Genomic DNA, 17,654 nt, shown 5'->3' with positions numbered 1-17,654 from the left:
TGTCTCTTCCAGCTCTCCCGCCTGGGGAGGCCCTTCGTTGTGATTGCCAAGGGACTGCTGGTAGGCTGCGATGGGGCTGCGGGTGTGCCGGCTGGGGGCAGCTGCAAACCACTAATGAGCCAGTAGCCAGTCTCTTGCACAAACCTCAAGGGTGTATGGGTCTTGGTTATGACATGCTCTCGCTGCCGCAGTTCAGGTGCAGACCAGATTAGCAGGTAGCCTGAGTTTTCTAGTTGGCTACTTTGGCGATATTGTAGGGCTCCACTCCATGTTTATTCGAGATGGTGTCGATAGAAGCACATGATGAGGACTGGCATGGTAGCATTGGCAGCCGTGTGGTGAATCGGGACACTGGCAGGTGATGAATTGCCTTGATGAATGCAGGCGTCTAGCAGTCTGGAGTCGATCACCTGAGGCAGGGAGTGGCCAGGTACCTCCATGTCCTTTGGGGAGGCACCTGCGTCCGTTCACTTGAACTTCTTGGGCTGTTAAGATGTTGATAACAGGGGTGATAGACACGCTGAGAAGCGTACAGCTTGAGACTCGGTTTGCGCATGCTGTGTGGCTTACTCTCGGACTCCCCCTGCGCAGTTGCCAGTTCCTTCTTGGATTATCACCCTCTTCCCTTGCTGTCGCTGTGTCAGCACTCACTCCTTTTGTAGCTCGGGTTCTCTTCATCGTCCGGCCCTGCCACTCATTACTTCCCCTTCTGACATCAGCTGGTTGTCCGATTCTTGGTGCAAACCCTCCGGTCATACTTCCACGTTTCTTGCTGAGTGCGGTGTCATGCACATGGCACTGATGACATAGCTCTCCCTGACCCAACGCACAGCAAAAATAAATTTACACTGTCTGTTCAACGTTACACATTGAATCACTAAATAAACATTTGACTCATCGTCCTTTTGTCATTGGATACTTATATTTCAAAAGTTGATCAATTGATAATCATACAGAAGTTTTTCAAACCAATATGTAATGAAGCAAATGCACTGACATGGTCCTATGAATGTTTTTTATCTACAGTGGCACTTGAGGAAGGGACCTTATGTCCCGTAATGCATCGGGCCAGTCGGCAACCATCATATTCTTCGATGGATTTCCACCACTGAGCTGCATTATCACACGATGTTAATGATATGTAAAGCTTGATGTATTATGTTATGAATAAAAGACTGTATGATGTAGATACAGAATTCATGCGCATATTGGTTTGAAAAACTTCTGTATGATGATCAATTAAAAACTTTTGAAATATAAGTATCCAATGACAAAAGGACAATGAGTCAAATATTTATTTAGTGATTCAATGTGTAACTTTAAAAAGACAGTGTAAATTTAATTTTGCTGTGCGTTGGGTCAGGTCGTGACAGCACGTCTCGTACCTTCCATTCTGAGATTGAGAAAACCTAGGTAAAGGCAGCCCTATGACACCCAAAGCACGCCACAGTAGGGCAGAATTGAATGAAAGCTATATTATTAACAAGTTCAACATTCAAAACTAGGTGTGCTAGTGATTCATTTTCAAACTACTGATGACGTAGCTGCCATTGGGCCTGGACGACAGGTGGCGATGATTAACTAGGAGAGGAAGTTGCTGGATGGACATCGTTGCCACATGACTGCCTCTTCTGAATCTTGTCTTGCAATTCTGGCATTTGCGGTCGGGAGCAGGGACACTCAACTCCAACTGCTGACACTCGGGGCAGGACGGTCTCACTGTGAAGCGATGGGAGCAACACTTTTTGCGCTTGCTGCAGCTTATGTGTGGTTTTTTCTTGTTGCTGTCGCCATGGCCGTCAGTCTGCCTTGGTGGCTGTCTGGTGTCTTTGGAGGTGTTTTTGGCTTGTGGTGCTACAAGTCCTTGTGCTTCTTCTCTCGTTGTCTTTGATGCACCAGCGTTTGTTCAGCTCTTCTGGATGACACAATTTTCACTCTTCTTCTTCGGGTGCACTGACATGCACCATGTTCTAACAGGGTCAACGGGGCCGTTGAACTTCAATGGTCTCCGGACCACTCAGGCAAACCTTAATTTGCTCTTCTTAGCTGCATGGCCAGCAGCCACTCATCTTGGGTGCTCCTTCTTCAGGCAGCTTCTTGACACACCTACTCTGGGCGTTCCCTCTCCAAGGAATGGCTTCTGCGGGCAGGGGTGGGCTGTGGCTTCTTAACGCTCCTACTCCAGGTGTTCCCTCTCCAGGGAATGGCTTCCAAGGGCAGTAGCAATCTGTCTAAAACTCTTACTCCGGTTGTTCCCTCTCCAGGGAATGGCTTCCCCGGGCAGTGGTGAGCCGTTCACTCGTAGTATGCTACTCTCCTCTCGTCAGCCTTGGGTCACTGATGACTCCCGCTTGAAGCAGTGTGAGGGAGGACGCTGTGCTGCATTTAGCCCCTTCTGGGCTCTGTTGCCGCTGTGGAGATGTATGGGGTCTGCCTGCTGATTCCAGCTGCACTTCTTTCTTTTTGGAGAGGTCTCATTTCCTCCTGGGCGTGCACCTAGGCTGGCGAACTTCTGGGTGCATGCAGCGTGCACCTCGGACTGCGTGCTCTTCTTTGCTAGGGTGCCCTCTTCTGGCACCGGCCGTGCCTGCGCTTCCTCCTCGCAGTGGTGGTCGTTCACCGACAGAGGCGTGTGGTGCACTCTTCTTAGTTGTGGTGGTGTCAGGCAGCCACTGAGGTTAGAGTACTCTGCACCAGTCTTTCTTGTGCCTTTCGCGGGGATAGCTACCTTGAGACGTTGTTGTCTAGTGGATCTTCTATCCTTGCTGGTGGTAGCTGTCGTTGTTGCTTGTTTTTTTTTTACTTTGCATTTCTAGGGCCTTCCTGCGGGGTATTTCAGTCTCTCCCCGTCATTTGCAGAGGTGCCAAACAGTGCTGGATTATGCTGGGCACTGCAGGCGCTATGGGATGCGTAGTGCTACCTTTTACATTGTGGTACTGTTACCGGCACTTTATCCGGCCTTGCGTGTGCGCACGTTCTCCTGGGGCTCGTGCAGTGTCTCTGCACCCTTTGTTTTTTTTTGTGTATGGGCAAATTTTGATAGGCTGGCGCCTTCCATTGACACCTTGCAGGCCTGTGCTTTCGCTTGCTGTAGGGTTGATCACCCCTCCAGGTCTGCGGCCGTGCCCTCTCAATTGCAGAGTCGGCAGAGGGCTGCTGGGGGCTATGAGGCCTGCGATACCCTGTATGTCTTTTGTGTGTGTGCTGGCTTGCATTGCCAGGGGCGGCCCTGGGTCTCCACTAGGTGGCAATGTCTTTACTCATTGCAGGCTGCAGCTGCCTTGACTCTGCATGAGATTGGCACCTGTGGATTGACTGCAGCCTGTAGCGTGCTCTCCCAGGGCTCCACATCTCCATTTTCCTCTCTCTCTCCCTTCACCGCGCTAGTCCCACACGTGATAGCAAAATGATGGACACAGACACTATGCAGAGTGATGAGATAATTGGCCTTGAGCACATGCACCCAGACCCTTTTATTAGCAGGCTCACATCACTCGTGATGCCTTTGAGGGATGGGTGTGGAATGCAAGTGAGCCCACTCCCATAGGGGGAGTGGCTACTAACCCTGTGCCTGTCGAGACACTAGAATGTGTCTCGCAGGACACAACAGCCATGATCATAACTGGTCAAGTAGTGGAGCTGTTAGGGCAAGGTACCTGGAAACTTTGAGAAATCCACGGATTAAATACATGTGGCTTAATTGCATCTGAATAAAACATAGATGCAGGGCAATTAGATATTTTTGAATGCCACTTGTAACAACTGGAGTAGTTTACACAAGTGTCCCGTAACCTTATTGATGGACCAACAAATGAATACTAGGTATAAGCCTTTAACATATGACCCTCAGGATAGAGAGCAAAGCAAGCTGAAGGTTTACTCAGGGAGGTGATGAGGGCTAGACACTTAGAAGCATGGATATCAATTCAGCAAAATACCTGGGGAAGCGGAAGTAACATCACAATTCATCTGACCTTTACTTTAACTCACTCATACATTCACATTCTCTCACACACACACTCTCTCTTACATAAGCACACTCTGACTTGCAAGCGCACACACACACCCACATTTAAAACAATTTTTACTTACCTCAGCTGTCAGGTAGTGTCAAATTCCAGCTAATTGCACTCCATGTTTTTATTACACAAACAGTGAATAAATTCATATTTATCACTATTAGTGTAATACAAAACTGACTGAAAATAAGAAAAGTAAAGCCCCAAGTAAGGTCATAAGGACGAGCAGTTCTTGTGTATCGTGCACTGATCTTGCCATATCTGAGGCCAAGGGTCACAATTGTAGTGCCAGGGTTCAAAGGTGCAATCTAAAGGTCACCGCTATAAGCCTGTTTGATCCCTAAAGAACATCCACGCCTCTAGGGCATGGACAGTCAACTATCCCTTGATAAAAGAGGGTCCAATCACTGCTTTACTATTAATAAACTGAAACCTCATTCATTATGCAGAAATCTAAATACTATATTTAAAATTAAGATTAACATTGTAACCCAGTGTTGTAACTCACTTATGTCCCCCCTGTGCCCCACAGGGGGGGGCATAAGAACATTATTGTAGATCAATACCCCCTACCACGTATTTGTGAAATGTTTAGTGCCACCAATGATATGTGTATTTTTTCCATTTTAGACTTGAAATCCGCGTACCACCAAATTCCACTACACGCAGATAGCAAAAAATTCACAACCTTTGGTTGTTATCGATTTACCAGGGTACCTTTCGGATTGGCCTCTGCTGCAGCACTTTTCCAAAGGGTCATGACATCCATTCTGGAAGGTGTTGATGGCATCAGGTTTTTCCAGGATGATATCTTGGTCATGGGTAGCAACCAATCAGAACATGACACACGTCTCAGGCAAGTTTTTGACAAATTGAAATTACACGGTCTAACGGTAGAACTAGACAAATGTAAAATTTCACAAGACAAAGTGATTTACCTTGGGCACACCATCAGCCAGGAAGGCATTAAACCCAAACAAGGTTTGGTGGACGCTATTCTCAATGCTCCGTGTCCCTCTAGCAAAGAAGATGTACGAGCTTTTCTTGGCTTGACGGAGTATTACTCCAAGTTCATTAGGAATTTTTCTGAAAAGACCTACAGTATAAGACAATTACTTAAAAATAAAACCAAGTTTGTCTGGTCAAATGAATGCCAAGTCACCTTTGATACCATCAAAAAGGAAATCAGTGAAGCACCCTTTCTCAAAGGTTTTGATCCCAAAGCTGAAATCTATCTAACCACCGATGCTAGCAACAAGGGAATAGGTGCTGTCCTAGCCCAGAGGGACACTTCGAACCATGAATGGGTAGTAGCTTTTGCCTCCAGGTCCCTCACCTCAGCTGAAGAAAAGTACTCGGTAATTGAGCGTGAAATGCTGGCCTGTTCATGGGCGCTCAATTACTTCAGAGCATATGTCTGGGGATACCAAATCCATCTTCGCACAGACCACAAACCATTGATCAAGATACTATCTGCCTCTGGTCTACGAAATGCATCACCAAGACTGAGCAAAATGTCGATCAAGCTGTTGGATTACAATTACACGACAGAATACTGGCCTGGAGTGAAAAATAAGGTTGCAGACTTCCTCAGCAGACTGCCTTTGCCTCACACTGAAAGTATGACCACACAAGAAGAGGAGGAGAAAGTGGCTCTGCTCTTCAACACTGACCTGGATGGAATATCCGCAGGAGAATGGAGTCAACACATGTCGCGTGACTCTGCGTTGCAAGAAGTATGCAAATTTGTCAACTCTGCATGGCCAGAGAAGCGAAACCTACATGACCATATCAAAGCATACTGGGAAATGAGAAATGAACTCAGTTTGGAAAACGGTGTGTTGTACAGAATGGGTAAAGCAATAGCCCCAGTCACGCTCAGAGACAAAATTCTAAAGTTGTGCCACTTAGGCCACCTTGGCATCACCAAGACAAAGCAGAGAGTCAGGTCAAGTTATTGGTGGCCGGGTATTGACAAACAAATTGAGGTTCAGGTCAGGAACTGTGTTGAATGCTGTGACTCTGACAAAACCCTCAAAACGTCAAAAATCAGTCTCTCTCCAATCCAACCCCCCCTAATGGCATGGGAGAAATTGGGCTTAGACATCGTGGGGCCCATCGAAGGTCATGACGGTGAAAACAAGTACATCCTAGTAGCGATAGATCATTTCTCCAAGTGGCCAGAAATTAAAATAGTCGATGAAATTGACACCTCAAAATTCATTAATTTCTTGGACAAACTGTTCTTGAGTGAAGGATTACCTAAATCAGTACTCACAGATAATGGTCCGCAATTCTGCTCAGAGGCATTCAAGTCGTTTCTTGCAAGGAACTGTATCACTCATCACACCACTTCAATTTATCATCCTGAAGGAAATGGTCTCACTGAACGATTCAACCGTGTCTTGAAGGGACATATACAATTATCCAGAAACGCAAAATAAAACTGGGAAGAAGAAATTTACAAACTCATCTGGGCATTCAGAATATCACCGTGTGCCAGCACATGCACTGCACCTTTTATTCTCATGAGAAGCAGACAGCCTTTAAGCATCGATTTAGGGTGGATGTCCAAATCCAAGCAAATAGAATGGTCACCAGAAAACATCAGGAATAACATCATTAAAGCCCAGAAATACTACAAGGAATGGTATGACTCTAAACACAGTGCTAAGGAACATGCATTTAAAGTCGGCGATCTTGTGAAAGTTCGTTTGGAAAAAAAAGTAAAGAAAGGAGATAGCAAATTCACCGCCCCTCTTTACATTGATGAACTGTTCAACAATGCAGCAAGACTCAGCGATGGGAAAGTATGGCACATGAGCAGATTGGCTAAATATCATCCAGGGGACAAGACTCAAAACCCACAGCAACAGGTTACGGGTAACAATGATCTGTGGGTAGATGTTGATAGGGCTTGTGTTGAAGATAATAACTTGTCTAGAATAGACATCACACACGATCTCCAATCTGACTCTGACCCAGATGATGGTCAATCGACAGATCAGTCTGTTGGAGTCAATCCGAGCACTTCGTCATATAGACGGAGTAGTCACGATGACCCACATTCTGACTCTGAAGTTGCGTCTGACGGTCACAGGCTCAGTGGTAGGTTTGGCAGATCAAGCCATGATTCCCATTCTGACACCGAATGTACACCTAACTTACCTTTGGTATCTGGAAGGTTTGGTAGAATCATCCGAAAACCCAAACGTTTGGATGACTTCTTCTGTGACTAATTGTTCTCCAGTTTACGTACTCTCATGTTACTGTTTACCACTTCTAGTGGCACTGTTGTCAAAACTCTCAAGAGAGGGAGATGTGTTGTAACTCACTTATGTCCCCCCTGTGCCCCAGCCCTTGGTACCTTCCCTTTCCCTGCGCGTGAGCTCTGCGTTCCTCCCTTCCCCATTGGTCTCCCCTACATTCCATTCCTCCCCGCAGTTTACCCCTTGTGACATCATCCGCATTGACGCTTTTGTTCTGCTGACCCACGCATCTCCACAGGTGTGGGGCTGTCACTAATAAATCTTCACTTGAACTCTTACGGATTCTGACTACTTCATAACACCGAGACTTCTCTAATTCTTCGTGGAGGTTAGTATCCAAGTGAAGGACAAGCATTTCCTCTGACATTGTTTTCCTACCTAGTTTTTGGGGGCTCGAGGCAGATAGCTTTAACTGTCTGTCAAGGACAGCATTGTAATCAATACTTTGACACATATTTAGAGTGGGCTTTGGGCCTACCTCTTGCTTTTGATGTCTTGCTTGTCCATTTCAATGCCTTGCTCCTGAATCAATGGCTTACCTCCCTATCCAATTATTTGTCTCACAGCTGGAGCATTTAAGCTCCATCCTGTATTTTCATTGGTTGAGAATATCCTTTCACTGCTGATATCACGGAATTATTTTTTCTTTATGTTTCTCTGGCATTTGTGTTGAATAACTTGATGGGAGTGCATGTCCTACTCTCTTCTATTTCTCCCCATTTCTCTCTTTGTCTGTGTCTCTCCTATTATCCCACTCATTCTCTCCTACCCTTTTTCTATCTTACAATCATCCCTGACTTCTGTATTTACTCTGCTGCCCACTGGCTCTTATCACACTCTATGCCCCTCTCTCCATACCCACTCTCTACTAATAACGAGCAGTGCTGCTTTCCGATCTCTATGTTAATGTTAATGTTATGGGTGTCTTATATAGCGCTCGGCTACTCCAAGGAGTGTCCCGGCGCTTTCAAACCCACAACAGACTACAAAAGGCAGGCAAAAAGAGGAGAGAGATCAAGCAAATTACTGTGCATAAAGCCACGTCTTGAGACCCTTTCTGAAGGTCAGCAGGTTCGAAGTACAGTGGAGTGACAAAGGAAAAGTATTCCATAGCTGGGGCGCCAGGCGTTTGAAGGAACGCCCCCCCACCCTTGCTTTCTTTACAGCAGGAACAACGGCAAGGCCGAGAGATTCCGATCTTAAGGATCTAGTTGGCTTGTAGAAAACAAGACGTTTTGGAAGATATTCCGCTCCCATAGCATGGAGTGCCTTATGCGCCAGCGTAAGTGCTTTAAAAACAATCCGCTTCCCAGTAGGCAGCCAGTGTAGGGAGTGTAGAAGATCCGAGGCTCTCGCTCGGCGCGGTAGGCCAAAAATCGCCCGTGCCGCCGAGTTTTGGACCACCTGGAGTCTTTGGAGTAGATATTCGGGAAGTCCCAGATATAGGACATTCGAATAGTCCAGCCTTGAACACACCAGAGCCTGGACCGTAGTTTTCCTATGCTCAAGCGGGAGCAGGGAAAGAAATTTACGCAGCATTTTAAGGAGGCCATAACAAGTGCCGGTCAATCCAAGGATCTGGGACTTAAGCGACAAGTTGTTATCAATTTTGACCCCCAAGTTCTTAGTGACCAGAGAGGAAGATGCGGGAGGGAACATGTTCACCGGCCACCAATCCTGTCAGCTCGGGTCAGCCTGACACCCGAAAAAAAGCACCTCAGATTTATCTGGGTTGCACTTGAGGCTGTTTCGCTGAAACCATTCAAAAACAGCCCCAGGACACCCACGGATGCTCTCTCCGTCAAACTCAGCCCCCTTCCTACAAGTGAAAAGGAGCTGGGTGTCATCGGCATATGACACGATCTGGGCCCCGGGCCCCAAAGGACTCCACCAGCACCGCCAAAGGGGTCAGAAAGATATTAAATAGAGTCGGGCTCAGCACCGAGCCCTGTGGAACTCCGACCTCCAGAGGCGGTACTTCGGCTGAGTAAGGGGGGGCCCAGACCACCTGCCGACGACCGGCTAGATAAGATCGAAACCAACTCAACACCGCCCCCCTCAGGCCGATCTCATGGAGCCTGCTGAGGAGACCCTCATGGGGGACGGTGTCAGAAGCTGCCGACAGGTCTAACATTACCAACATGGCCCTTCCTCCTGCATCCAGCACTTCTTTAATGGCCTCATTGACCTCCAAAAGTGCTGTCTCGGTGCTTAGGTTAGACCGAAAGCCAGACTGGGTGGAATGCAGAAGGCTATGGGTTTCAAGGAAAGTAGAAAGCACAGTGTGCACATGCTTTTCCACTATCTTTGCGAGAGCAGGCAGGAGGGAAATAGGCCGAATATTGGCGTGGAGCTCGGGGTCAAGACCCGATTTTTTAAGGAGTGGAACAACCATCGCCTGTTTCCAAACCGCGGGAACCACACCACTAGTCAGTGATAGGTTATGGATGGGATTAATCAGCGGGTTTAAAACCTCTGCAACCCTAGCCAGAAATTTAGCAGGGCAAAGGTCAGAGGGTGAGCCTGACTTAAGCTTAATTAGGAGATCCTAAGAGGCAGAGTCAGAGAGAGAAGGAAATTCCGAGAGAGAGGGTCCAGTTCCAGCTGTCAGAGTCAACTGGTCCCCTGGAGTGGTGACAACACTCGGGCCCAAGGAGGAAAAAGAGTCCTGAATCCGCTTGATTTTAGTGGTGAAAAAGCTAGCTAGCGAGATCACCCACGGCTCAGAGAACTCATGATGCGACGCATTTGCCTTAGGAGTTATAAACTCATTTACAATAGTGAAAATTTCTCTGTAGCTACTAGAAGCAGTCTCAATTCTCGCCGAGAAATAGTTCTTCTTTTCGGCCAGAATGTCAGCTTGATAGACCTTAATGGTAGCCCTATAGGCAGCCTTGGCCCTAGGCTCATACTGCTGTCGCCAGAGCCTCTCTGCTACCTTGCAATTGCGCCGGGACAGCGCCAAAGCCTCAGTGAACCAAGGAGCAGAGGCCCGCCTAGAAGTTGTCCGGGGAGCAATGGCCGATGCTAGTTTGTCTAATCGCTCCATTAGCCATTTCTGCAGCAAGTCGAGATCTCTCTCTAGGTCTCCTGATAAGGGGCAGGGATGATCCAAGCAGGCCTGGGCCAAAACATCAGGGGTCACCCGATGGTATGCCCGACCAGTCTGCCTAGGATGACTCAACATTGCACAGGATGATTTACTGGTGCCCAGGATCTGAAAGCTGATCAGAAAATGGTCCGACCAGAGGACAGGGACAGGGCTGGTCATAGCAAGTGGAATGGTGGAGAACACTTGATCAAGGGTGTGGCCCTTGTTATGAGTCGGGAGAGCCAGGTGGGGGATGAGTCCCAAAGGGGCTGTGATATCGTTGATTTTAATCGTATCACCATCCATCTCCACATCCATATGTATGTTAAAATCCCCAAGCACAATACAGTGTTCTGTCTTCATACAAAGTGCCGAGGCCAGCACATGCAGCTCCTCGTGAAAGGACCCCAGCTGACACGGTGGTCTGTAGACCAGGAGCCCAGAGAAGGCTTGATGGGGAGATAGTGCTATAGAAAATGCCAGGGACTCACAGCCGGAAATGGTTTCCATAGGGATAACCACACATGAGACAGATCTCTGGACCACAATCGTCACCCCTCCCGTTTAATCTGTCATGTCTAAAAATCACATAATCAGGAGGGATAGCAGTCGCAATGTCCGGATTGGAAGACTCCCCTAGCCAAGTTTCAGTAAGCATTAAGCAAACAGGTTTTTCGACAGTTAAAAGCTCGTAAATATCAGGAGCATGTCTGCTCAAAGAGCGAGTGTTAAGTAAGAGACACCTATAATTCACATTGGCCTTAGGGCTAAAAGCCCCCAGCACCGGGAAATTCCCTGGTATCCATCCACATCCCTGGCACCGCCTTTTGCCTCTACATCGCCCAGGAAAGATCACATGACACACACCCCTACCTTTCCTGAAAGAAAGGAGATCAGCAGCCGAATACATGAGCCTAGAGCCAGTCCCTCCCGCCGCGCCGTCCGCCTTCAAGACGCGGACGAGCGCAGACGGGCTAGACTCAGGCTCGACTCCGGCGCGACAATGGCGCATTCGCTGTTCGCGTTCGCTGCGCGAAGTGGTAGCCATCTTCCTTTGTAGTCCCTACGATCGCGCAAGGGCGCCGGGACTTGTAGTTTTTGGACCTGGAAAGCGAGCGGGGGCTAATGACGCGTCTCCTGCCACAGAGCCTAATCGTCTGTGAGCACTGAGAGCACGCGCTGACAGTGCGGTAAGAGTTTTAACAGAAACATGTTTAAAACGCTAATTACGCCGCAAATTATAAACAATTTAACAGTGAGGTTTTAAAAAACACAAGTAGGCTGTCACCCGGCTTCCGCCTCAGGTGCTAAAGAGAAAAAGAAGCGCAGTAGTCAGAGGCAACGTGTAGAAGGTCTTGCCAGGCTTCTGTCGCCGATGGGGAAAGGTATCTCGCTACCAGAGCGCGACTCCTCCCTTTGTAGTCCCTACGATCGTGCAAGGGCGCTGGGACTTGTAGTTTTTGGACCTGGAAAGCGAGCGGGGGCTAATGACGCGTCTCCTGCCACAGAGCTTAATCGTCTGTGAGCACGGAGCGCACGCGCTGACAGTGCGGTAAGAGTTTTAACAGAAACAAGTTTAAAACGCTAATTACGCCGCAAATTATAAACAATTTAACAGTGAGGTTTTAAAAAACACAAGTAGGCTGCGACCCGGCTTCCGCCTCAGGTGCTAAAGAGAAAAAGAAGTGCAGTAGTCAGAGGCAACGTGTGGAAGGTCTTGCCAGGCTTCTGTCTCCTACCAGATATGCTGCATGCTACTAGCACTATAAGCACTGCTTGGAGTATTTCACCACAACCATTGCCATTGAAGGCATCTATCTTGAATGGTTATTATTCTACCAACATGTCTGCTGCATTGCATCATAAAGCACAGTGGTGGCCATCTTGGAAGTATACAGAGTAGCAGTCCAAGAGGGCCCGCCTGCCACTATTACATTTGCCACTGCTTATGGCGCCATTCTACCAACATCGCAAACATTGACAAAGCCAATTGCAGTGGATGCACATCATGGAATGTTATTTTCTGTGCTTTCAAGATAGCCACCACGCTTTGCCTAGTGACCATCCACCACCAATGGCTTCACCAATGCTTATGGTGTGATTTTGCAAGCGCTGGTAAAGCCAACGGTGGCAGCTGGCCATCTTGAAATGTCATTTTTATATACTTCCACGATAGGCAACATGACTGCCAATTTGTAACAGAATAACAATAGTGTTTTTATACTAATTGTTAAACCATTCCAAGACGGAATTTCATTTAATCTAGGTGCAATGTTACAGTCGGCCTATACTTTTATATAAGAGCATTTCAAGATGTGGGGAGAAGATGTGGCCTAATGATCAGAGCTGCCAACATTGGAAATTGGGAAGGTGGTTCGAGTCCTATGTTGGCTAAACATCCTGTGATTCTAGGGACATCAATTGTTCCCCCAGTGTCTTAAAAAATGAATCAAATGGTGTGTAATTTAATCTGGTGTTCATGTCAAATACTCCATTGTCCTGGGGCCAAGTTTGCATTGCATCAAACTGCCAAAAGAAATGACCTCCTACTGGTATCGGCTTTGCCAATGCTATCACCACTCTTCTACAAGCATTGGAAAATACAATTGTAGCAGCAAAATGTCATTGATAAAAACAAGCTGTAATGGATTTGCCAATGCTTGTTTGAAGTGTCAGTCAAGAAGTTCTTACTTTATAGTTCCCAACTCATTCATTGTTGATGGAAAAGATACTCTGTACATGGCATTTGCAATCTACTCTGCCTGAGAAACCCTTGGCTACTCATTCACAACTCATTTGTATTAAAGTCAGAACTATCAGAGGCTCATTTCCAGATTGGTCAACGTGAATTTATATTTTTTTGCACTCCATTATATTCCTAAAAATTGTGCATGACCTTTTTATTTGAATTTTTATTGCAATTAATATTCTTGTAACTAAAAAGAGTTTTATCTTCTTTCCCAATAAGGCACTTGAAGACGCCACAATGGATTATACGGGAAGCATTAACCGTAACATCACCAATGCTCTAGGTTTTAATAAGACACACGAAGACAATCAAGTAATGGAATCTGCCACCAGTTTCATAATTGCAGCTGGTTTCATTTTGTTGATCAGCTTCTTTGGGATTATTGGAAACAGTTTGGTTTTCTGGTATCTATGTTTTAAAATCAAAAGGACCAAGTACACCATTTACATCATCAACCTTGCTGTCGCTGACTTAATCTATCTCATCTTCATCTCTGTTGAGATGTGCATCACAATCCTTCTTTTTTTTAAACAAAAACGAGCAGCGGACCGATTGACAGTAGTGTTTGTACTAGAGATCATACTCAGCCTTGGAAACTATGCTGGTATGTTTCTACTGACTGCCATTAGTGTGGAGAGATGTTCGGCCATTTATCACCCCATCTGGCATCGTTACAACCGTCCAAAATTCCAGTCCTTGCTTTTATGTGTTATAAGTTGGGGTCTTTCAATTCTTGTGACTCTGGTGGACAACATAGGTTGTCCCCCAGAGCTATTTGGTACAGTGGCAGTACGGTGTACTGCAGTCCACATATTTTTATCAGTGTTAGTTTTCGTGCTGATTATACCCACTATGGTTATATCAAGCCTGATTATGTTAATCATGGTTAAAAAATCCTCAAAGCGAGATCATCCACCAAAACTTGTCATTGTCATTGTGGCAACTGTCATTGTCTTTCTCATTTCAGTAGCACCTGTGAGAATATTGTGGTTGCTACTTTACCTGCAGGACCTTCCATCAGGTTTCTCTTCTGCTGCTCTCTTCTTTGCGGTTTATATGTGTATCTCAATCAACAGCAGCGTCAACCCCTACATCTACTTTTTGGTGGGAAGGCAGAAAATGCAAGGAGTCCATGACTTCCTGGAAAAAGCTCTGAAGAAGGTCTTTGGAGAAGAGGAAGACAAAGAGGAAGGAGAAAAAGGAGTCCCAAAACACCATGAAGAGATAAAGACCGTAGAGTCCAACATCAGTTAGGCTGGACCTTTCAATTATTTCCTAATGACTGAATAGTGGAAATGCACATTTCAAGTACCAGACAAGACTTTCTGTGATCTCACTGCTGAACTTATACACTGAATTTATGTATCTTCATCGTCTCATCGTAAGGCACATCTTCTAAATAGGAGAGGCTGAAAAGTTCCATTGGTTCTCAGGCAAAACACATCTGGTATAGGTACATATGTTGTGTGCCTCAAAGAGACTTGCTCCTTATTTCACAAAACTGCCATCTTGGCATAGACTTAAGCTATATACACTGCAGAGGTGGAAGGCAGATTAGGTAAGGTAGGTTAGGTATGAAGTGTATAGTAAGTTAGGTCTGATAGGTACTGTAGCTTAGGTATGGTAGGTAAGGTATGCTTGATATATGTGGTTGGTAATTAAGGCAGGTTAGTTACAGTCAAAGAGACTAAGAAGGTGTGGAAGGGGGACACCACCTACCCCAACCGGGCGACACCCGAGTGGGGGTGCCACGACCTCTAACCCTCCTGCGTCCCTGACGACCAGGAGTCCTTTTCTTTTGTTCCCCCTACAGGAACGTGACCAGATGACCGGACAAAGACCCTACCCGGGAACGGAGATTCACGAACACCTAGAACCCGGAAGTGCCGAACCGGAAGCCGCCTACCGGGAAACCGGAAGTCCCACCCCCTTCCCAGGACCTGGAACTACAAAAGCCGACGACGAAGAGAGGAGAGCGTTCCCAATAGCCGACTCGTGGCAGGAGACAGCGCGCAGCGAACCATTGAAGGAGAGCGGAAGGAGTGTGAGGATCGAAGACGGAGAGTTGGAGGACGTCTGGACCGAGGAGTGGTGGAGTCCTCAGGAGGTGGCTGGAGAGCGGCCGTAACTCGCGGGAGAGTTACGGCGGGGCACGTGAGTACCTAGTTACCGTCTCCGTGTCCCCTTTGTGAATAACTGTAAATATTTGTATAGAGTTAGAACGCACTGATAGAGCACCTTTGCACTGTATATAATAGATCTTAGAGACACTGCACTTATAACTTGTATCATACTCCCTACACCCCAACCCGTCACGAGAGCACCTCTCTTCTACCCTCCCCACACCTCTTTGACCCCCTCCCGTCTACAGCCCTGTCCGTTCCCCTCCTCACGGTCATCTCTATTCCCTCACGGCCTTGGTGTTGGTACCGGTACTAGAGAAGTCCATGCTGAAAGGACTAACCCCTGCTTCTCTATTTCCCTCCGAGGTCATCCCAACGCCCGGAAGACGTGAAGACCTCCGGAAGATCCATCAGCCGGTATACGCCTGGGAGCCGACTACAGCTTCACCCCTGAACTCTGTACATACTCCAGTTTTGTTTGTCAGACAGAACAATAAAAACAGCTACCATAGCCAAATATATACGGCCTCCACGCCTGTTATTCCGGTCCGCAGCAACCCCCAGTCCACAGAAGGATATCAAAACGCATAGCACATACAAAATATGCTGTATGCATGAGAGTGAGCAGGAGAGGGGTGCAAAAGCATGACCGTCACCAATTAAATCTTACCCCTGCCTGGTGGAACACTAACATATCAGAATGCAAAGAAAATGCGACTCCTGCATATAAGGGTCAAAACTAATAGTGCTTTATTTACCTCGAGGAACCGTACTCTCACCTGTGCAGACATGAGAAGGGAGCTGTGAAAAAAGATCTAGAGATGTAACTCAGTGAGACAGATATCCATTTTGTTCTGAGTTGAAAAAAACATCAATCAGAGTCCAGTAGATCACTTTAATTTCCATGTTTAGTTGTAAGTTTCGTTGTCTAGTGCAAAAGTGTATTTGTAACAGAGCCCCTGCATTTGTGTAAAAGAAAATATCAAACAACAGCACTCCATGAACCCTGTGTTCAACTAAAACAGGCCTGTTCTTTCCAACTTGTGACATGTTGGCCAGATAAGTATTAGGTAAAGTAGGTTATCTATGATATCTATAGTAAGTTAGGTCTGGTTGGTGCTGGAGGGTAAGGATGGTAGGCACGTATGGTAGATATATGTGGTTGGTAGGTATGGCAGGTTAAGAAAAAGCCCCTGATTCGTAGATCAGTTGTGGTAGGGAGTATAGTTATGTATAGTAGTTAAGCTATTGTAGGCATGGTAGATAGGTTGGAAGGAATGCTAAGCTAGGTATGGTAGGTATGTTAGGTAAGTAGATATGGTAGGTAATATGAGGTAGTCTAGGTAGGATTTCTCCATAAAGGCCAGGTACATTGGACAGGGCTTGGCTATGGTGTATATGACCATAATCAGGATCAAAATTGAAAAACTGAAAGGAACACAGGATGGCATTAGAATTTGCTCATAACTTCAAACAATTGAATATTACACCCTCAAGTACCTTAACCAAACTATCAATGAGGGAGCTCGGGTGACAACATTTCGGTGACATATGATCCCCATTTTTTGAAAATATGAACTATTGTGGAGAGGGACCAGGAAGTAAGGATCTTACTGCTTAAGGAATTATTAAACACATTTGATATCAAGGGCTCCCAAAGATCCATGTTGAACCTAATTAGATCCATGGGGATCCCATCCAGCCCTGGGGCTTTTCCATTCAGACTTTGCCTAATAGCTGTTATAGCCTTCTGCAAAGTGATGGACAAAGTTAGTGAATGGGATAATTGTCCTCTCAACTCTTCCCTCAAGCACCCATCCTCCACCAAATGATACATTACCGTGAAGTGCGTAACCCAGACTGTGACGGGAACACTGCAATTCGATAGGAGATTAGGTGGAGATTCCCTTTGTTTGAGCTTATTGACAGTGTCCCAAAAGATCTTTTTGTACTTGGAGCGGGACACTTTTTTCCAAGAGCTCCCTGCCCCTCCTATACAACTCTTTCTTTCTAGAATTCAGAGTGTTTTTATAAATCTTATGGGCTTCACGCACCACAACAGGGTCTTTTGGGGTGTTAGAAAGGGCTTTTCTTAGTTTATGATTGACTGCAGAATAGTGGTTATCGAACCAATGCAAGTTTGCCTGCCTATATGTGTGATCGGAGGGAAACATCCATTACAACGCAACTTTTACCACGCAGTGCCTTTACGACGCAACAATTACAAAGCAAACCATTACAACGCATTGCGCTGGGGGGCGCGCTAGGATAGGGAATAGATTTAATTTACTATCCAACACCTTCCCTACTATCCACGGGGACTGGGGTTGGAATAGTAAACTAAACTATTCACTATCCAGCACCCCTCAACAATATGAGTTGTAAAGGCATGAGTTGTAAAA

The 17,654-nt window shown here is 46.4% G+C and overlaps 1 protein-coding gene across 1 annotated transcript; it reads left to right on the top strand.

The window, feature by feature from the left end:
- Nucleotides 1–13,354: 13,354 nt before the first annotated feature.
- Nucleotides 13,355–16,941, top strand: LOC147734904 (proto-oncogene Mas-like). The gene is made up of 2 exons (XM_086953675.1): nt 13,355–14,824; nt 15,827–16,941. The coding sequence occupies exon 1, from the start codon at nt 13,367–13,369 to the stop codon at nt 14,381–14,383; it is 1,017 nt and encodes a 338-aa protein (XP_086809801.1). The 5' UTR covers nt 13,355–13,366; the 3' UTR covers nt 14,384–14,824; nt 15,827–16,941.
- Nucleotides 16,942–17,654: the final 713 nt, after the last annotated feature.

The sequence above is a fragment of the Lissotriton vulgaris genome, chromosome 1_2, assembly GCF_964263255.1.
Source record: "Lissotriton vulgaris chromosome 1_2, aLisVul1.2, whole genome shotgun sequence".
Taxonomy (NCBI): Eukaryota; Metazoa; Chordata; class Amphibia; order Caudata; family Salamandridae; genus Lissotriton; species Lissotriton vulgaris.
The sequence above is the reverse complement of the archived record's forward strand: the minus strand, read 5'-3'. Positions and strand labels throughout refer to the sequence as shown.

Coding starts and splice junctions, on each gene's coding strand:
- LOC147734904 (XM_086953675.1), top strand. CDS start 13,367: ATGGATTATACGGGAAGCATTAACCGTAACATCACCAATGCTCTAGGT.